General features: G+C 33.8%; 1 protein-coding gene across 1 annotated transcript in view; it reads left to right on the plus strand.

Moving 5' to 3' along the window:
- The window catches only part of GABRG1 (gamma-aminobutyric acid type A receptor subunit gamma1), a 68,353-nt gene extending 49,974 nt beyond the window's left edge, over nt 1-18,379 (plus strand). Inside the window, exons 8-9 of the mRNA XM_077757827.1 lie at nt 3,823-4,034; nt 13,703-18,379. Of these exons, the coding sequence (XP_077613953.1) occupies nt 3,823-4,034; nt 13,703-13,972 (482 nt within the window). The 3' untranslated portion in view covers nt 13,973-18,379. The remainder of the gene's footprint in view (nt 1-3,822; nt 4,035-13,702) is intronic.
- The last annotated feature ends 4,226 nt before the right edge of the window (nt 18,380-22,605 follow it).

The following is a 22,605-nucleotide window of genomic DNA, read 5'->3' on the forward strand; positions in this document are numbered from 1 at the left end:
TGTTTTTTAAGCACTACTCTCATATCTTTTCCCAAATAAAATTTGAATGGATTATTTCTACTATTATATTTGTATAAAGCCCAAAACTATGCCATAGTTTCATGAAAGGGATAGCCAATTATGGAATTGTGTTGTTATGTGAATTCATATTTTTTAATACTAGCATATCAACTATGAAGATAGGCCATAGCCAGATCTAACTTGAAGACTATCTCTCATAATTGTGGGCCTTATGATTTGGAGGATCCAGATTTTTATTAAAACAAGCATAGGTGCATACATACATACACACATATATCAATGAAGGACAATTTCCTGAGTTTCTTTATTCCACATGGTGTTTTAACAAACACTTAGCAATTTTTTTTTTTAATGAAACAGGCATCGTTCTAGGTGCTATGGTGTTAACAGTGAACAGTAGTTATAAAATCCTCATGTTTATGGCATTTATGTTTTAGTGGGGTATGTAGGTAATGTCCAAATATAAAAAGCATATAATGTCAGTGAGTAATAAAGGCTATGAAGAGAAAGCAGAATAAATGTAAGAGTGTGGCAGGTAATGTGTGTAAACATACTGTTTGGTATTGTGTTAGGAAGACCTGTTATGAAGACCAGACCTGTTTGAGGAGGTAGCAGAGAGCCAGTCCAGTGTGGGAGCTAACCTGGTGGCCATCTAGTAGAAAGATAATCCGGACAGGGAGAACCACCACGTCCTAAAGTGGGACCTTCTTTGCCATGCCATGCTTGACGGTCAGGAAAAAAAAGCAACTATGTCTAGAACTGACTGAGAAGAGGTATAAAATGAGATTAGAGACTTAGCCAGCGATTAGATCATGTAAGTTTTAATAGGTCATTTTATGGACTTTGGATTTTATTCCACATCAGGAAGACCTGTAGAACTTTGAGCAAAGGAAACCATGGAGGCAACATCACCAAATCTGCTTAATAACCCAAATATTTTCTTATTATCATGGATCCAAAGATGTGTTATAGGAAATCCACTATCTTATTTTTATGTGAAACACTGATAATAATAACTAAATTAAAGAAATAAATATCTGAAAGCTAAGATCTGCTGTAATTTTCATTGCCTTATGAATAGAAATGTAAGAAAATTTTAGTTAAGTGAAATTTAATGTAGTCATTGATATTAAAATCAAAGCACACATTGTCTTTAAGACTTTTTTTAGTAAATTGGGACGTAAGTATGGAAGCCAGGAATACATTTGGAAATCTATCTTTTTTCTGAGGGTGACAATGTTGTGATTTAGTAAGTTACCAGAAAAAAATGTGGAAGGTGAGGAAGAAGAAAGACTTGTTTATTCATGGAAATTATTTAGCACTTACTGTATGCCTAGCCTTTAGGAAATAGTTTTGGTTTAAAGATAATGGAAGCAGAAATTGTCAGGAATAATGAGAGAAAAAAGAAATCCGTAATCGTATTTGGATATTTTAACATTTTTTCTCACTCATGTAGAACAATTATGTGGGAGAAAATCAATGAACATGTAAAAAATCTGAATAAAAGTATCAACTACTTGACCTGATTAGTATTAATAGAAGACTACACCTAACTACAAAACATACCAATTTTCAAGTGCATATGAAACATTAACCAAAATCTCAAAATTCAAAAGACTAAATTTTCCAGAATATATTTTCTGACCAAATGGATGTAAATTAAGAATTGATATAAATAATATAAAAAATAGTGGCCTCGTCTGTTTGGAAATTTAAAATTGACCTTTTAGATAACCCTTGGATCAAAATGGAAATTAGAAAGTATTTCAAACTAAATTTTAATAAGAATTTAACACATACATATTTGTGAGATGCAACTAAAGCATTGCTCAGAGAGGAAATGATAGTTTTACAATGCTAATATTAGAACAGAAGATATAGAATCAGTATTCTAAATTCCACTTTAAGAACTAATGAAGAAAATAAATACCTTATGTGTAAATTCATTATAAGTAGTAAGCAAGATATTACTGTGCCAGTTTTTTCAATGAAAGACACAGAGAAGCTAAGAAACTTCCTAAGGTCTCAGAGCTAAGAGATAGAAGAGTCAGAATTTGCAGCCATATCTGATGGACATTGAATAAGAATTGTAGCAGTTTAGGTAAGAAAAGATACAGCATGTGCAGCTGCTAGTTAAAGTTGCTAAGATGAGCTGTGGTAAGAACCAGAAGATAGCCAGGACTAAGGACAAACAGATATTCCCAGAGATACATACACAGGGCTGAGGCCCAGGGTGTTATCCCAATTATATATGCCGAATTCTTCAAAATACGAAGATTTTCTCTTTGCTTTCTAAGTAGTCATTGATATAATCTTGCTCGTATTGTTTATTTAAACTTGAGATTAAAAAATAACTTTAATTCAAGTAATTGTATAAGAAAACACTGTACTAGTTTGAATTAATTTTAAGTGTTTGTGACAGAAAAGCTCAAATCTCTAAAGCTTAAATTAGGTAGAAGAGTATGTGTTTCTCTTGTGAGAAAACCAGCGGTAGGTAGTCGAAGGGTGATTGCAGTGTGAGGGGTTCAGGCTCCTTCTAGTTTTCTGCTGTGTTGTGGATGATTTTAATTCTCATGATTATCTCATGTTCTAAGATGGCTGCTGGTGCTCCAGCCATTGTATTCCAGCAGGAAGCTCTGAGGAAGAGGGAAAGATGGGCATTTTCTATCCCTATGCCATCTTTTATTTTGATTGAAATACAATTGACATTATATTAGTTCTAGCAGTACAACATAATGATTCAATATTTGTGTATATTGCAAATGATTACCACCTTAGGTCTAGTTAACATCCATCACCACACATAGTTACAAAATGTATTTTCTTGTGATGAGAATTTTTTTAGGTTTATTTATTTTGAGAGAGAGAGAGAGCGAGAGAGCGAGTGAGAGTAGAGCGAGAGCGCAGAGGAGAAGCAGAGAGGAGGGCAAGAATCCTGTAAGTAGGCTCCAGGGTGTCAGCACGGCCTGACTTCACAAATTGTGAGCTGCAATCAAAAGTGAGTCGCTTAACTGACTGAGCCATCCAGGTGCCCCTGTGATGAGAACTTTTAAGATCTAGCCTCAGCAACTTTTAAATATACAGCACAGTATTATTAACTGTAATCACCATTCTTTATATCCTCATGACTTACTTATTTTATAACTGGAAATTTGAAAGTTTTCACTTCCTTTTTGCATTTTTAATGCCATCCATTGGCCGTTGTTTACACCCTTGACTTATTCTCCTCAGCTGTGTCCACACATAGCTGCGAGAAGGGCAGAGAAGTTCTTCCAGGCAGCCCCATGACAGCTACAAATTGGAGAGTTTATTGCTGTGGAAGAATGAACGAATGAGTACAGGGAGTCAACTATCTGCAGTCCACAAATTTAGACGATGCAAACTCAAACAGACACATGGGGCTCCTGAGTGGCTCAGTCAGCTAACCATCTGACTCTTGATTTTAGCTCAGGTCATGATCTCACGGTTTGTGAGATCGAGCCCCACGTTGCATTCTGCACAGACAGTACGAGGCCACCTGAGATTCTCTCTGTCTCTCTCTTTCTCTCTCTGCCTCTTCTCTCCCACTCACCGTCTCTCTACAAAATAAATAAGCTTAAAAAGAAAAAGAAAATTCATACAGACACAAAGAGCACATCGAACGTAATGCAGCCATGGTTACCAGTAATTTTTTCTATAAATCAGGAGTAATATATCCTTTTGTTTCCATTGTTTATGACCACTCACAGCATTGCCAAATCAGATGGAAGAACAAAAATGATCTGTTACTTTTTATCTCCTATTTTCCCCCTCCCTCCGCAGGTATCACCACAGTCCTGACTATGACGACTCTGAGCACAATCGCCAGGAAGTCATTACCTAAGGTTTCTTATGTGACTGCGATGGACCTCTTTGTTTCTGTTTGTTTCATTTTTGTTTTTGCAGCCTTGATGGAATATGGCACCTTGCATTATTTTACCAGCAACAAGAAAGGAAAGACTACTCGAGACAGAAAGCAAAAAAACAAGAGCTCGGTATGGTATATAAATCTGTATTTTATGACAGCAGCTTACTATATGAAAGATGGTGTTCTGAATACTAATATTATACTTACTTAGACGAATATGGATTCTTGAGGTACCCTAACAAAAGATAAATGACACACGGATGACACTGGAGTACCTAACATGGCCTCCCAGGAGAGGTATATTAATAGTTCCCCTTAGGAAAGATTCTAGAACCCCTTTGTAAAGAGTGGTTTATGTTGTGAATTTTCCCCAACTGGTAGATTTTTTGTACCTCCCAAATTTATTCAAGATCTCTTTGTGATGCTCTTTTTTGTGTTAGGATTTGGACTTCTAACAAAAGATGGCCCACAAAGTTACTTAATTTTTAGAGATTAATATTAGTTTTCAGCTTAATATTAGTATTCAGCTGTGCTTGAAAGTCATAGCTATGAAGTGTTTTTGGTTTGCATATATTAGCACTCTCTTATCCCCCCTTCGCTAGCATATGTCTACCTCAACATATATCACATCAAGTTGATATGTTAGAAGTGATTCTGTTAATTTCAGGATACTTAAGTGTTGGATGATCAACTATAATTTACTATAATGGCAACTATAACAACCTTCAAGTAATATCCAGCACTTACGGAGTATGCCAGGTATTTTATGTGCATGATTTCATTTATGCTCCTATGAGTACAAGCTCAGTGAGCTGCCGAAGGAGAGACTGAGGAACTGAAGAATCCAAGACTCACACCCAGGTCTTTTCTGATGCCAGAACTGAAGCTTGTAATCTCTCTTTTGTGTTTCCTATTCTCATAGGACTCAGAAACCTAAACACCTGTTTCACCAATATTGACCCCAAAAATGGCCACTTTATTGCTAATTTCAGGGAATGTTTTCTTCAAAGTGGATTTGTTCCCAAATACCTAAACAAATGAGGACCGTATAAAACATCTATCCCTGAGTGGCAAGCTTGTAAACCTACCATAGACCGTATATAATGAGGCATGGAGTTTTCCATGTTATCTCCTAACTTAACAAGTTCTAGGATTCAATGTTTTTCTCCCCTCCTCCCATTTTTCATTAATTTCTTTGTCAAATTTTGACACCATTTTAAATTATATTGTACTTTTCATGTTACACTCCAAGGACCAAACCCTATGTGTATTTGCTTTGAGTTTCTTGCAATATTCCAGGAAAGTAGAGTATGTTGCTGGCAGTGCACATTTGATAACCTACATTGTAGAATTAGCCCATGATTTTCTCAGTTTGACTTATTTTAGCATATCCATAGGACATATTATAGTCCCTGAATGGATAAACCATCAGGGAGCCATAATGTCAACTTTAATAATCTGTTTGCTAAATTTTAGGTAAAGAAAAATTCAGGTTTTCTACTATTTTCCTTTAATCAAAGCCAAGCATCTTCTCTGGATTTTCCATTTCATCACTTACTCACCCATAGCTATTTACTACTTTGAAAATTTTAATTCTGGAAATTGTAGATAAAAGGCAGGAAATGTACAATTTCACATAGATTCTCTAATTTCATTGTAAAAATATATAATGAGGGACTATTGTTATCTTATCAAAGACACTCAATCAAAAAGTGGCTACTCTAAGACTATAGCAAATTAGTTCAGCTATCACACTCACCCAGTAAGCTTAAACATTGGAGGGAAAACTTTAAAATTATGATTTTTTAAAATAATCCATTCATCCAATATTTATTAAGGGCACCCATGTCCTAGGCAATGTTCAACAATAGTTATTTAAGGAAGAAAAAATCTATACATTGGGTATTTAAAAATTAGCATCAAGCACAAGAAGCAAAATTTTAAAAAATGAAAAAATAAGGAATATAAATTAAATAAGAGCTCTGAAATACTAAATTTCAAACCTCAAAAGTTAATTTGATATATATCGTTGACTACCTAGGTACAGAAAATGTTGTTAGAGCTATCCAGAATAAAGTTCTGTAGTCTTTCCTTTCTGTTCAGTTATGTGATTTATGATCTCTTTCAATAGTAAATGACATTTTGATTGAAAAACCAGGAACAGTAATCAAATCTGACTCCCTGCTTGGTTCAGCGTTCAACCATATGGTCTTGCTAATCAAGTAAATCAGAGTACACTTTCATGAAGAATAAACAGCCCTGCTTTTTTTTTCTCGAGTGTTCTATTTAATGGTTTTGTGGAGTCTTTTTTCTTCTGCCAGCCAGGACAATCAAATGCACAGCCTAGACCCAGAAATCTTGCCGCATCTTGCCTTACAGCTTGTCAAATGTTCCTTTGTTGTTATTGTTGTTGTGATCACTGTTCTCTTCTTCCTGTTTTTCTTTTCCTTCCTCTTGCTCTTCCTCCTCCTCTCCCTCCTCCCCTGTCCCTCCTCTTCCTTTTTCCTCTTCTCCTCCTTCTCCTACCCTTTCTCTTCTTTCTCTTTCTTCCATATCCCCGCTTTCTTTCATAAACTCAAAATTCTGAGTAGTTTAAAACCTAGCATTTTCCCCTTTTGTCTCTAAACGACTTACAGCAATACTCAAATCAGAACCAGAGACCTTGACTGTGAGTCACTGAAAGATAAACATGTCTGTTATTATTAGGCAAGACCAAAATCCCCTTCTTGAGGTCTACGTGCTTAACTGAGAATCTCAGAATATTCCAGTTTATTTTAAAAAGAGATACTATTTGATACAATAGATTTTTAGCTTCAATAACCCTCTTAAAAAATTAATAAAAATACTTTTTACCTTACTCTCCATGTGATATATTAGGCCCTTTCACTACTTTCCTTCCTCTTTCTATTCTTCTTTCTCTCTCTCTCTTCCTCTTTCCTTCACTCTCTGTGTCTCCCCCTTTACCTCGCATCTTCCTTCCTTCTTTCCCTTCTTCCATCCATCTTTCCATATCTATTTCTTTCCTCTTTATTTTTTTATTGTGAATATCATTGACATTTTAATTTGGCCCATATTTCCATCCCTTATAATACATATTATTGCTTTTTGATTTAACTCATGAAGAATATGATTCAGGTGCATTTATGTCAACATATTTTTTTTAAAAAATCTACGAAGTTAAGAGTGTTGGAGCATGGAATCAAGACTCTACGAAACACGCAAAGGTCATAGAAATGCAATTGTGGTCAGCCACTCATTAACTAAAGAGTAGTTCATGTTGAAAGTAGAATATTCATCCTATAGATGATTAGAAATCTCAGAAAACCATATTATGCCTATATCAGGGGTTTGATATACCCATCTGCAGTGAGACTTACATATTTATAATGTCTTAAGTTGGTTAAATCATGCAATCGTGGAAATTTATTTCCCTGATCATGGACAAGGTGCTTTGGAGAGGAAAAAAAAAAAAACCCAGTAGAATGTATTCTTTGCTTTCATAGATCTGAAATATAATTATGGAAAAATATACTATACATGTAACCATAAGATAATAAAGTGTAATACAAATTAAAAATCAAAAATAAAAATACTATAAGAGAATTAGCTCAGTTAGAAACCTGGTTTCAAATACTTTTTCAGAAGCAGAATATTTTCTATAATAAATATAAATTAGCATATTTTAAAGAAGATGTTCATATTGAAATAGAGACAGATACCATGAAGCCTGACCCATGTGGTCTATCCTTGCATTGAGGACAACCTGAGAGACCAGGGGATATGGGATATGGTCTGCGAGACACTGACCTCAGCACACAGCGATGAGAAGATGAGAATTGGCTATGTCAATGTGAGCCAAGAGTGAGGTGGCTTCCTTTCATTTCAAGTGTAAATCATTCATTCAAAAAGCTATGAGGTAAAGTTTTCAAAGGTGATTTGACAGAGAACAATTCATAGGAAGTGTGACATCATTGAATTCATTCCTTGAAAAGTTGCAAAGTTCAGGAAAACAAATTGAGAAGAGCATTTAAAGACAGAGAACCATGTGAGCCAAGTTGAGTCTTAAATACGAGAATAAGATAGAGACTGATATATGTTTAGGCTGTGTTGTCCAGTGCAATAGCTATTGGCCATATATATGGCTATGTTGATTTAAATTAGTTAAAATTAACCAAAAGTTAAAATTCAGTATCTTAGTATCATTAGTCACATTTCATATGCTCAATAGCTGCAGATGACTAGTGACTACCACATTGAACAGTGCAGATACAGAACATTTTTATCATCACAGGAAGTTGTATTGGACACTGCTGGTCTAGAAAATAGGAATCTTAGGAAAGAAAATAACCTAGGTTGAGGATAGAAAAGTGGTCTCTGGCCAAGTTTTGGAAAGTCTCCAGCACCGTGGTAAAAACATTTCTATTTTGTGCTATCAGCATGTTAAGCCATGAATGTTTTTAGGCAAGATGGCTATTTGTATCTATGTTCCTGAAAGACAATTAGAAGTAACATAGAATATACACTTGAATGACAAAACTGGCAGGGAGATATATATCTGGTAACTATCGCAATAGTTCAAGAAGTAATATATTACTCAGAGCAGGAACTAGGGTATTAAAGTGAAGATAATGTATGGGAAAGTTTCTATTTGTTTTGCCCACAATCCCCACCCCTCAGCTCCTTCTCTTCAAAAAAATGTTCTTACTTCACTTAGTACATATCTATATAAATGAACATTCATCTACCTTTCAGAATACTAAAATAACGGAAAGCCATATAAATGCACACTTTCACAAATTACACGTCTTTCCCATCATGGCATTTGGCAAAGCTTCGAGGAGGGATCACTTGATATTGATGAGATGTGAAATACAAGGTTATTTAAATAATTGTAAGGCATCAGTAGATGTGGGATGTTTTCAACAGATGGCATAGCCATTTAATATCAGTTGTGACAATGGTCATATAATGTTCCTCTAGAGATATATAAATACCACCAATAGTAGCTCTTTTTTTTTAACCTTGATTTCCAAATATCACTCACATTTCTCTTCCTGCGGAAACCATCATAGATTATTGTAGCTGAAATGGAACAGATTAATCACAAGTACAAAAACATCTCATTTAAAAAATTAATTTTAGGGGTGGCAGGGTGGTTCAGTCACATAAGTATCCAACTCTTAATTTCGGCTCAGGTCATGATCTCACTGTCCTTTGGATGGAGCTCCATGCTGTCAGTGCAGAGCCTGCTTGGGATTTTCCCTCTTCCTTTCTCTCTGTCCCTCACCAGTGTTGCATGCACGTGTTCTTTCCCGTTCTCCCTCTCTCTCTCAAACAATAAATAAACTTTAAAAATTAAGTGTAATAGTAATATAAGTGCATGGTTAAACTCATGAACAAATCAAATAGTATAAAATGTACAAGTGAAGAATAAAATTCTTTACCATGAACACTTGCTCCTAGTCTTCAGAAGTAACCACATTTTACCATTTTTGCTCTTAATTTCCTCTGATGATTATTTCCATTATACTTCTGACTCTTGAATTTGACAAATTTCAAAATAATTGTGACTCTTTGGTATAAAAGAAAAATATAGCTTTCCCACTGACTCCTTCTTATGCTTTCCTTTAATATTTTATCTTACCTTTAATAATTATTATTAATTTTTAAATTTCAAATAATACACTTAAATATCTACCTTTTAATTCATTATTTTCACTTATTATAATGCTGAGCTGATTATTATTTTTGTTAGTAAGTCTTTTTATTTTCTTACCTGAAAATTTTCATTCGTACCTTTCTCCATGGTGTTAAAATTCCTTAAGGACAAGTACACTTACTGGTTTTTGACCTCATTTATTTCCTCATTACTTAATATTCCTATCTTTTATTTCTGAGAATTTCCTTGATTCTTTATTTCAATTTATTTCTGTGTTTTCCTAAATTTCTCCTAAAATTCTTATTAATAGATGTAGGCCTCCTAGGTTAAATATCCACGTTTTCCAGATTTTCCTTTTAGCCTATGTTTTATTTATACATTTTTTTGTCTATATATTGTGGGCAACTTCTTCCCTCAAGATGTTATTTTACAATGCTTTAGAATTTTTTCTAAATTTACAAATTTTTCTTTAATTTCCGAGAGATTTTATTTCCTGTTTTCTATCCTCTTTGCCTTAAATGGATACAATTTATCTTCTTAAGTATTTCTGAGTAAACTGATTCAAAAGTTAAATATTCTCTTTTATGTTTTCTGAATTTTTAGAATCAGTAATTCTAGCTGTTCATCCCCATAGTTTTCTTTTACAGTGTTAGTTTACCTTGAAAATTCACCTTGGAAGTTCTTGGTGATTTTTTTTCCAATAGACTCTTAAGTTGGCATATAATTGTTGAATTTCCAAGTGTGAGATTTCACTTCCGTGTGTGAGGGGAAGGGAGGATGGGGAGCACAACATCTTAGTGCTTCCAAACATGGACACATACACTCTAAATGATGATGAGGGTATTACTAGGACATTCCAATACCACCCTCAGGAGCCCTAATCCTCTCTGGGGCGGCATGAGGTTATCTCTTTATTTGTAGAAGTTTCTAGGTTCTAAACATGAGCTGCCTGCATAGGAGATGAGTGATGGTTCAAACTGCAGTAGCTATTCCGGAGATGGACATTTAACTAATGCCATGTTTTCCATCTTGCTTCATCATTCCCATTCTTCTTGCTTTAAACATCTCTGAAGCTTTGATGAGAAGCACAACTCCTATCCTCAAGCTTCCATTTCCTGAGCCTCTTCTCAAATGTGGCTTCCTTTGGTCCACTTTATTTTTTGACTTGTTTTCACCTGCTCCCTGTCTTTCAGAAACTTAGCACAATATCTGACATGCTGATTGGCCACTCAGCATCACTAACATCCACCTCATGTCTGTTGTTAACACTGATGTGGATTTTTGTAGGTTTTGAAATCCTCACTGTTACTTAAATTGGATTTTATAAAAGTACAGTGGAGAAAACCTGTCCTGAGGCTGGCATTCTCTCATGCAAAGTTTTAAATGGGAAATTAGTAACAGTAATATTAGTCAATATTTCATAATATCAATAACATGACCTAATAATATTTGATATACATATTACTGATATCCATTAACATTAATGAATTGGTGTATGATACAAATAATAACAAACACATACATAAATATAATTTGTACATAAGTGTTTTATTTACTACTTAATAATATTTATTTGGCATTAGTGTATCTTGGTGCTTGAAATATATTTTGTATCCCTAACTCTATTATTAATACATAAGTAGTATAGTAGTTAATACATAACCAGACATACATATCTTTAGTAATGAGAATGTGATCGATTTCTCATATTCTTAGTGACATTTTCAAATAACAATATAATGGTATTTTCTCAAAACTATACTATTTAAAGTAAAAGAAGCTTCTATTCAGTTATGTAGTTTCTTTTTATATCACTTAACCTTTTTTATTTTTTTATTTTTTCAATGCTTACTATTTTGGGGATAACAAAATCTCTACTTGAGAAATTATAAGAATGGTAGTAAAGCTGCACTTCAGATAAATGAGGTTTGGAATGTGCATATTCTACTGATTAATTTTTTAGTGGTTTCCTGGTCACAACCTATGTGTCAAAATATTTTATTTTATTGCAAGAGCAATAAAGAGCAATTATTTTAGAGCAAGAGCAGGGGAGGGGCAGAGAGAGAGGGAGACACAGAATCCGAAGCAGGCTCCAGGCCCCAAGCTGTCAGCACAGAGCCCGATGTGGGGCTTGAACTCCCAAACTACCCAGGCACACCAAACAAACTTGTATTTTAATCATGTTTCACTCTGATTAGCATTCAAACATATGTTATTTAAGTTTTAAGTGACAAGGAAGTGAATGCCAATTTGCCTCATTTTGTACATAATTTTAGTGCTCCAATAAATTTCGGAGTATAGTCAAGTATCCCCAAGTGTCAAGCTGAAAAGATATGTCATTAACATTTAATAATATACTGCTTCTGCTTTTTATGATACATCCAGGCAAATGGAGTCATGAATTGATTTGTGTTTAGGGCATTGCTCTTTATCTTCAGGTTGCACATTCTGTTTCTATTATTATGACTTCTGTGGTGCATTTATCTTTTTAAATTATCACTAAATGTAATTATTTGCTACTTTTTACATTTACTGAATTTTAATTTCTAGTAGTTTGGTTTCTATGTTTCCTTTGAATAAAATGGATTTGAGTATAGATCCAAATTTTTAAAAATTCGCTTTTACATTTAATTTTTCAAAATCTTTTCCATACAATATTTAATATTCAAGGCTTTGAGATTTATCTGTTTCAACATGCAGTTTGAAAAAATGTAAACATTTTCATCAGGATAGGATTTAAGATCAGGTTAAAATAATTTTGGTAAATTCAGCATTGTATTTAGTGGTTAGGTAATAAAACCACTGATTATAACAAGTTGTAGGATTCACATTTTAAGATAATCCCTAAAATATGCCGAAGTGCTGAGGGAAAAGTTACGAAAACTTCAATCTTCATTAATATTTTAATCACAGATTTATTCAAGGGTTCATTAATGTTCTTTTCAAGTCACATTTTTATGAGGTCCAGACTGTTGTTGTTATTGTTACTGTTTTTCTAGTGTATTTTATGCTAGATTGCGATATGTCTCCCACAGGCATCAACAGTAGTGATGGGAATAAGATTACCTTCTGGCCCCAAACACTTGATATATGTTTCAAATACGTTGCTTTGTGCTTGATGTACCGTATCTCAGTCACCAAATGGATCTATGTATTAGTGTGACTTTTGCACAGCAGAAGACAGAGACAGAAAGAAGAGCACTAACATTTCCTGTTCATGGTGCCATAACTCTGCTGGGCAGAGGTGGAATTTCTGGCCCAGCCTGTCTGTCTCCAAAGTGATTGCTTTAGTGTCTCTCTTTATCCTGGACTTGCTTGATTTTAAAATATATTTTTTAATTCTTTTCATTATATAAGTATTATTCAGAGCCTGGTAATATAAAGTGTTAATTGATATGTGTCCCAGATAATCCTGATAATAGCTGTTGTAAGAGGGAAAGATGGAGCACTTATCATTTAAATAAGTCATGTAATTAACTCATCTCAGCCATCACAGAAATCAGGTGCTGATATAATTCCAACTATGAGGCTAGCTATATTTGTAGAATGCACCGAATTTTGGACACAGTGGTTGTCAAACCTGAGTTTTTAACTCTTGCGTGTTGTCTCTCCCAAATATGATGCCTTGCACTTATCCACTTAACTACAAACCCTGTCCATGTCTTTCTAATTCATTCACAGCTCTTCAAAGCTTTTCTGCATTATCAAAATGTCATCTTTGCTATTAGCTCTCATTATCACTAAAATACATAAATTATGTAATATAAATAAGAGCAAACAGTTACTTATAGCATTGTAAATGTTTTACTGTAAAACATATATTCTTGTTATATATTCATATAACCATGAATTAGATTCATGGTTAACAATATTTTGGTGGGCCAGTTTTCTAAAGGTATGAAATATATTGCACACTTGAGGGTTTCTTTTTTTCCTGCAACGTCTTTGGAATGTATAATATTATTAAGTTATATGTTACAAAGTAAGTTATGACCTAAAAATGCATTAGGATTGAACACCTCTTTGATTTCTAAAACCTAAGATTATTTCTATTGCATAGAGTTTGCCTTGAGGAGACAAATTGATCTTTCTTTATGAGATTTTTTTCTGAAAAACTCATTTCTTATTTTACTCAGATGTCCCCTGGTCTCCATCCCGGGTCCACTCTGATTCCAATGAATAGCATTTCCCTGCCACATGGAGAAGAGGATTATGGGTACCAGTGTTTGGAGGGCAAAGATTGTGCCAGCTTCTTCTGCTGCTTTGAAGACTGCAGAACGGGATCATGGAGGGAAGGAAGGATACACATACGCATTGCCAAAATTGACTCCTATTCTCGAATATTTTTCCCAACAGCTTTTGCCTTGTTCAATCTGGTTTATTGGGTTGGCTACCTTTATTTATAAATTCTGTTAACTAGGCAAAAATCATAAGAAGTTTAACTAAATCTGATATAATCTACTGCACTTCAGTAACATGAAGTTTAAATTTAAAATGCCAAGAAACGGATGGTTAAAGTGTAAACCTATTGCAAACATTCTATGGCTTCAAACGTAAATAAAGTAGCAGCTTTCATGTTAATTTACTTAAACGTATGTTAAGTAGTTTAACTGCAAAATACAGTATATAAAAGACTATTATATATTTTTACTTTAATCATATTTATTTTACTTATATCCCATTAAGATGTTGAATTTATAAATTTTGTGACTCATATTTTAAAGATGGAATACTTTAATTACTTTAAGAATATTTTATTTAAATGTATTCTATCACTTTTTGTAATGGGAGCCTAATCTCATGCCTAATATTTATGTAGTAATTTTTTGCTTGGAAAATATTGTTATTTTGATTTTTTTCTTACTTTTTATCTGTATGACCGGTTTGGAATAGAGCTAGTTAAAATCATGATTTCCTGGCATTTCTATCCAGACATTATACTCCCAAGAACAAATTAAATTAAAAGGCCAATTTTTACCTTATTACAAGACAAATTTTTATCTGTATTTTAATCAAGTTCATTTCCTGACATAATATTAAATAGAACTCTAGTTACATTTAGTTTTGGTGATTTACAAACTAGGATGGAAACCACCAAAGTCATTTCTTTCAAACACAAGGTGAAAAAACAGTTACACTTACCATTTTATTCTCTTCCTCACAGCATTTACTAAGTATGAAGAAGTTAACACTGTAATGTTTAGATCTACCAACACTGAAACAAAATACAGAAAGAATTGATTTTTTTCTTTATGCTGTACGAAAGCATTACATTCTCTAAATTAACAAAACGTTGAGGAACAATGCTTGTATATACTCATTGTGGATAAAGAATTATTACCTAACAAAGTGAGTAACATTCATATTGAGGATATGGGCTTAAATATGTATTATTAATAATTGCCAGACTGAAAACATTCCAGAAACATAGTTTTAGGTGTGTGTCATATACTGTCTTTTCCAGATCCTATGTTTGGATCTTGTCAGTTTTACACCTTTGTTATAATATATTGTTATGATGTTCTCTTTTTTAAAAAATGAAAGCAGGCCCAAAAATCATGTTAAAAATAAAATTCTATTATAGGCATCTCTAAGGAACATGAGTGAGGGAGCCCTCTACATTCTTAGAGATAAAAGCAGAGAAAGCCTCACTATAGTGTAAAACCTGTTGGCTAATAGTTTCTCTAATGCTTTTTTCATGAAGAGGAGAGTTAAATTTAGGCTTTAATCATTACATTCCTGTAAATAGTTTGGCATATCAGTTGTTTATAAGCACTCCGTACTCATTCATCATCACCTGACTTTTTGGGAAATCACCAAAGTGATCTTGGTGATAACCTTTAAAAATCATTTCCATTGCCAAGAGCAAGTATGAAGATAAAGAGTGCTGTGATCAAACCTATCCTATGGTATGTGGAGGAAGGCCACATCTGTGCATTTGACACTAATATTTAATATGTTTTTAAGACAGCAATTCCCCCACATGGTTAGTGACTACATGAGTGAGGCTTTGAAATGATTATACTTATCTTTTTAGAATATATAGCTTTTTAAGCTAAATACGTTTCATTGTGTGTTCCTCAGCTAAATCAGATTTTTTTTTTACTTTGATTATAAACCTCTGAAAAAAAGTAAGCATGAATTGACTGATAATGCCCAAATATCCACCGACACTACTTTTTTTGAATGGAGAGCCAAATTAAACTTTGGCCATGTATATATTCACTTACAAATTATTCATGCATTCATTTTTATAGCGTTGAGTATTGATGGATTTTCTTAATGTGAACATTCATTTATGGATAAATGAAAAATGAAGTATCCATGAAGAATGAAACACCTCACTAAAATGTATTATGGCTATTTCCGTGTATTAAGCTATAACCTGTGCATTTTCATGAAGGCAATTTTAATTCTGGGATTCTTCAACTCTATCTGAGCATGACTGTATTTTAAAATACTTTAAAATGCTTAATATAAATAACTTTGAATTTCTCATTGGTGTTCCATTTAACTTGGCTTTAAATGTTGGCAATATTAACAAGTGGAAATAAAATTGATAAAAATGTGAAAGATGCTTTACCATATACATTCATTGTATATACCATTGAAACAAGCGCTTTGTTTTCAAAGCAAGTGGCATTTTGAGCAGTTTTATTTAAATATGTAGATCAGATAGAGAGATGTACAAATCTTAGTATTTCTAAAAATGAGAATAAAAAGGTAAAGATACATTTAGACTCTTTTTACAAGAAATTGGGGCAAAATTACTTTCAAAGGGAATGCGATCTAATTCCTGTCCCTCTCTTCTTTCAAGAAGTTTTATCATCTTAAAAAACAATTTTTGGGAGCACCTGGGTGGCTCAGTTGGTTAAGCATCCAACTTTGGCTCAGGTCATAATCTCACGGTTCATGAATTCCAACCCCGCATCAGGCTCTGCTGAGAGCCTACTTCAGATCCTCTGTCTCCCTCGCTTTCTGCCTCTCTCTCTCTCTCTCAAAAATAAATAAATAAACATTTATAAAAACAAAAAAAACAGAGATGCCAAGGTGGCTTAGTCAGTTGAGTGTCAGACCTCAACTCAGGTCATGATCTCACAGTTCGTGAGTTTGAGCCCCGCATTGGTCTCTGTGCTGACAGCTCAGAGCCTGGAGACTGCTTCACATTCTGTGTCTCCCTATCTCTCTGCCCCTCCTCTGCTTGCACTCTGTTTCTCTCTCAAAACTAAATAAACATTAAAATAAAAAAAGAATGATTAATAGTACTCTTACATATTCCAAGTCAATATTGTTGACTGTTACAGAGCCCTTGACAAGCCACTGTAAAGTCATAGAAGCCATTACCAAATCACTGTCGAAAACATTCCAGATGGAGTTTCCAGACACAATTGACATATGGCTCTAGTAAATATAAGGACAGTTCTGCCTTTTTTGTTTTGGTATTTTGGAAATGACATAACCTGATACAAAAGTTTTTTGCAGCACTTTTTATTGATAAGGTCCTGATTTAGATACAGTGGGGAAGGTATAAAGATGAACTCTCAAGAAACATATATGAGAGGGTTAGGTATATAACTTAAAGGAGGTAGGATAACTCTGGGAATATTTCTAGAGACAGAAGCTTGTGAATTCAGTATGTCAGTAGGTATGGTTAACTAGAGATCACACTTTCCAGTTGAGTAAATAACTTGAATAAAGAAACAGAGGCTTTGGCACAAATAAAAGTTCCATTTTAATTGAAAGTTAAGCTGCGTACAGAGACAATTAAAGATGAGGCTACAAAGATAGGCCGGGCTCTGTAGTCAAAGAGCAAGAGCACAACTCTCAGGAGACTGGGTGATATTCTAAATTCATGGAGAGTTCACAAAGATATCCAAGTATAAAAGAGACAGTATTAATACTGCAGAAGTTTCATCTTACTGGGATGTGATGTTTGGAGTAGGAAATGCCAAAGACAGTTCCGAAGCAACTATAAAACATGAGGTGAGGAAGGATGAAGGTTAGGACTCCAGGGATAGGAGTTCAGGGGAGGCGAGGGAAAGATAGCTCCTGAGTAAGAAAGGAGAAAAGGAGACATGAAGCTGTAATTAACAGGCAACATTAACTGAATGACACCGTGTGTGTGAGGGGAGCAGGGGTCCTGTATTGAACAGTACAGACTTGTGTGTAAATAGATACTAAAGCACTACAAGGATACAATACAATCTTGTTTGCTGTTACTTTAAACATTTGAATCAAATGCTTATTTTTTTCTATTAATCTATGTCTTTCCCATGTTAGGGATGAAGAAAAAGAATAATCTCCTGAAGTACATATCATAAAGCAGGTCTATCAAGATTTATTATTATTATTGTTATTATTAATTATGATTATTTAAATCTGTTAAATCTGTTTCTCATTAAATGGGATTTCTCTTCAAATAGTTTTCTCTTCTTTCTGAGGAAAAAATTAATGTATTTGGACAAAGAATGGAGAAAAATGGAATAGAAATTGTCTTTGTGGGACCAGATAAATCCAGGAAGTTGATTTGTGTTCTCAATTTCTGAAATATTTGTCTCAAAATAAATACATTTTTATTGTTGGACAGTGACATATACCTGGACCATGAATAGTTTGAATCTGTGAATAGTTAAGCCTGTGATAACTATAATGCAATTAAGCAGAAAGGACTAATTAACAGACTTTAAAGACATGGATGACCTAAATGGAAATAATTTGGATTTCTGTAAGCTACTGTAATAACAGCTATTTGCATCCATTAAGTGTATGCAGTCACTTCATATAATAAAAGTTTAATGGCTTGTGGTTGTAAACTGGCTCCTGTTGTCTGCTTCTGCTTTATCATTTGGGGAAACATTTTGTGAGTGTGAGGCAAAGGAATCCCAACTTTTCCAAGTATTGTGTACTTTCAGGATTCTAAGTGCAAAATAAAGTCAGTAACTTTTAATGAAAAAAAGTTACTTTCTCTTAAGTGAAAGTATTTTTAAAAACACTTTTTATGCAGATACATCCCTTTATTGTTTTATAGTATATAATCATGACTTTAACTTTGAAATTAATTTCTGATCAATGTTGTTTCACATTTTTCCAATTAAGAAAATAAATGTCAGGGTTTCCCTTTGATAGAGAGTTCTGAAAATAAATTGAACTATAAAAAGCTAGATAACAAGAGTTTATATTTATGTATGATTTTCACTGCAAGGGCTATGAATTTCTAGATTATTCCAAACAATATTAGGGTGTGATTGATTAATTAATTAATTAATTAGTTGATTAATTAATTAGGATGTCTAATATTAGAGTGTGACTTCAACCTAATATGAACTGCCAGATATACTTCCCCAGGTGAGCCAAGGAGAACAATATATACTACATCGAATAATACCTTGGCCCTTCCAAATACCATGTTATGAAAATGCCTTATTTCATTTGAGGAAATAGTGCAGGAAAATTAAAAGCCAGAAAATCAGCAAAGAGGGTATTTTCTGCCGCATTTTGCCATTCTCTTTTCTCTGCTACCATATACAGTACTTTTTTTTAAAGGATTTTTATGAGTCTTCCTTCAGGTCCAATGCTGTTTCCATAAAATGCTGAAGATGGACGAGGGTTTAATGTGACCCAAGCACCTGACATTGTCTGGAACATCAAGCATTATATATTAATAATATAATATTCACAGCAAAAGGCTCTGTTTCACAGATGGGAAACCCAAGCTAACTATATTAGATTCATTCTGTAACCTGAAATTAAATGTAGGGCCCTTTATCTTTCAATTACATGGGACTACTCGAATGACAAAACAATTGTTCATATTTCAACACTAGAACAGCTTTCTTACTTACTCAAAAGAGGAGTTTAGACCTAAAGCACACCCTGCTCAACTCTTCAAAGCACAGAAAGATTCCATAATTTGGTAAGAGTATGATCCTCCTCAGCTTATTTATTATTTCTAATATGAACTTCGTTTCAACTGAAATGTTTTAAATATGTACTAAAAGTGATCTGAAAACTCCAGCCATCCAATCAAATATAATACAGAGCACTGCCTTTTTAGAAAAGGAGTGAGCAGACGATGGTCACAGCACTGGTGATTTGAACACAGCCATTCCCATTCACGTACATATTGTCTGTGGTTTCTTTCGCACAGTAATAGAGTTAAGTATGTGTAACAGAAATCAAATGGCCCATTTAGCGCAAATATTTTCTCTGGCACTTTACACAGAAAGTTGGCCAACTTGTGTTTTCGAATAACTTTACTTATGGCGTTTAAAAAGGGACCACATTTTAAATGCATTTTCTTAATTTTCTTTTTAATTTTAAGTGAAAAAAGTCTTGGCTGAGAAGAGTTTTATGGGAAATAAATGCAATTAATCACTCTCCAATGCACTTTAAAGTCTCAGCTTCTCTCAAAGAGATACTAATCGAAGCTATGTTCTCTCATTTAGAATTTGTAAAAAATATTATTGTAAGTCTGTTTTATTAATGGAAATACATGCTTCCTCATAATTATTTCAATGTTGTTTGAAATAAAGTAGATTAATCCAGAAAGAAGATTGCTGTTGTCACTAAAATTGACACAAGATGCTTTAAGTAAAAGAAAAGTGATAAATGCAAATATTAAAGTAATTTTAATATTTTCCTCCCTGAGATAACATGAAGTATGTTTCCTCATTAAAATTGTTTGTGTCAATATAAAATCTTGCTTTTAACATTTTTCACAGTATTAAAACCTAAGCAGGTCTTTCTGAATAATTTTACTGGAATAAATATTTAATTTACTTTGCACATTACTAATGTACTTTTCCTCTGCATTTCAGGATGTGCACTTCAATTATTAAAATTTACATTTCAAATAGTCACAAGAAGTAGTTTGTTAAAAATTGCACATTCTGAATAACATAGGAAAGCTTCTTTAACACAATACAATACAATAAGAAACTTTAGTAACCTACTAAATGTTGACATACTCAACATTTACTAAGAATCAAATTTCTGATTATTGATTCCAGCATGCTACTAAAATTATCTTTTATTCATACTAAGATTTAGATTTTCAATTATTTTAGCTTCTAACCCTCAAATTATTGTGTCAACATTTGAATTCTTCATTCTGATTTGTCTTTTTAAATGATTATTACATTCGTAGCAAATATTTTGAAAACCTCACTTTGCATTAATGTGAATAATTAATCTTAGCATGTGTTTTACTACACAAGCATCTTTATATTAATGATCTCGGCTGACCATTAGCAAAGTTTATGGGATATGAGAGACCAATAGTAAGCACTCCATTTGGCAAATAAGACAACAGTGAACCAGACAATGTGGGAGACCTATTAGATACCATGCATCAAACACAAGCCTTTTTCTTTAAATTCTGTGTTTACAATGTAAACTCCGGATTTTAAGGTATATTGTAAAAGAAATCAAACCATTTGTACAGCATGCATAATCCCACCCATCTTCCCTCTCTCTTCCTTTTTGTAAGAAAATGTATTTTCACCTCAGAGCTTTTGGTATATTCTTCACTATGGTCCCAGAAAGAGAAGAATGAGATACTGGAATTGTGTAATGTGAGAAAGATTTAATGAAAGGATAACTTATGAAAGTTGGGACAAGTATGAAAGTATGGACAAGAATTAGAAAAGCTCCCAAGCACCTTCCAGAATCCTGAAACTAATTATAGAAGGAGGAGCTGGCACTAAAGGACCAAGGGGAAGCAGATAGGCAGGAAGCTAGAAAGAAGTATCTGTGGGCCAAAAGACATTTGACAGGCACTGTGATCTTCAGCTGAAGGACACTGGCAACTCATGGCAACTCTGCTGGGGGGAACTTGGAGAATAAAAATTTCATGGCATCTCTTCGCTTCTTCCCTCTGATTTTCTGCTAGTGTTCATTGGCAGACCCTACTGGAAGCCAGAAGTCAGGGGGGACTTTGATACCATCCTTACAAGTCAGTTATCTGGGATACAGAGCAAAGGGCAGAAGGCTAAATAGATTTAAAGGGAAATTGGAAAATATCGAGAATAATGTTTGAGGACACTACTGGGAGATTCAGAATTGATTACAATGAATGCACCTTAGGGTCATATATTTATTTTCCCTCTACATGGAGAATAAGAGTTAGAGATACCCCGAGGCAGTACTGAGATCTGTTTCCCACTGCAGGGTCAACAGCCAAAACTGGGCCAGAATTCCTTCGCAAGCTTGACTCATGCATCATGGAAGCTTCTTTGTCTCTCCAGCTCCATTTTCTATGATATTGCCACATAAAATTTTTGGCACATTGTTGCAGTAAATTTCTAAGTATATATTTGCTTTAAGAGCCAAGGACTACTTTGCTAGATTTTTTTTTTAAATTGTCATTTGTTGCCAGAGTTCCAATTAATAGTAGTGTTTTTCTTTCTCTTTGTCTCCATTGTACTTTTTTCTTCTTGACAGTTTGAACGGAGGAAGAGAAGCTGGACCAAGAAAGACAAGATCTGGATCTTTCTACCTACTCCTTTCTAGCTAGGATCACAATGAATGTGACATAATTTCTGACTTTGATAGTTGTTATAATGCAGAAGAAAATAACACAAGCTGAGCTTTTACTATGTGCATAGAATTATTTACACAAATTCAATCATGCATGAGTGTACAACTTTAAAATGTATTGATAGTATTGGCTGTTTTCACAATTGAACATTTGTGATTCAACACGAGCACACCATATTTCAATTCTAATTTAATCACTTTTGACAAATAATCAATATAGGAAATTGCAGGTGACACATTGAATAACTATGGTGGGACTAAGAGCCATGTGTTTTATGAGGACTTATGAGATAGAATGGCTTCTGAGGATGAAAAATGAGTGGGCAATAACAAATAAAATGACAATGATTAAAGTAATTATAGCCAGCACATAATACTTACTTGTTATTGTCCTAAGAACTTTATTCATAATAACTAGCATAATCCTTAAAACATCCTAAGAAGTAGCTCTTATTATTACCCCCAATTTACATGAAAGTAGCTGAGGCACAGAGTGGTTGAG

This window comes from Crocuta crocuta, unplaced genomic scaffold, assembly GCF_008692635.1.
Source record: "Crocuta crocuta isolate KB4526 unplaced genomic scaffold, BGI_CrCroc_1.0 scaffold282, whole genome shotgun sequence".
Classification (NCBI taxonomy): Eukaryota; Metazoa; Chordata; class Mammalia; order Carnivora; family Hyaenidae; genus Crocuta; species Crocuta crocuta.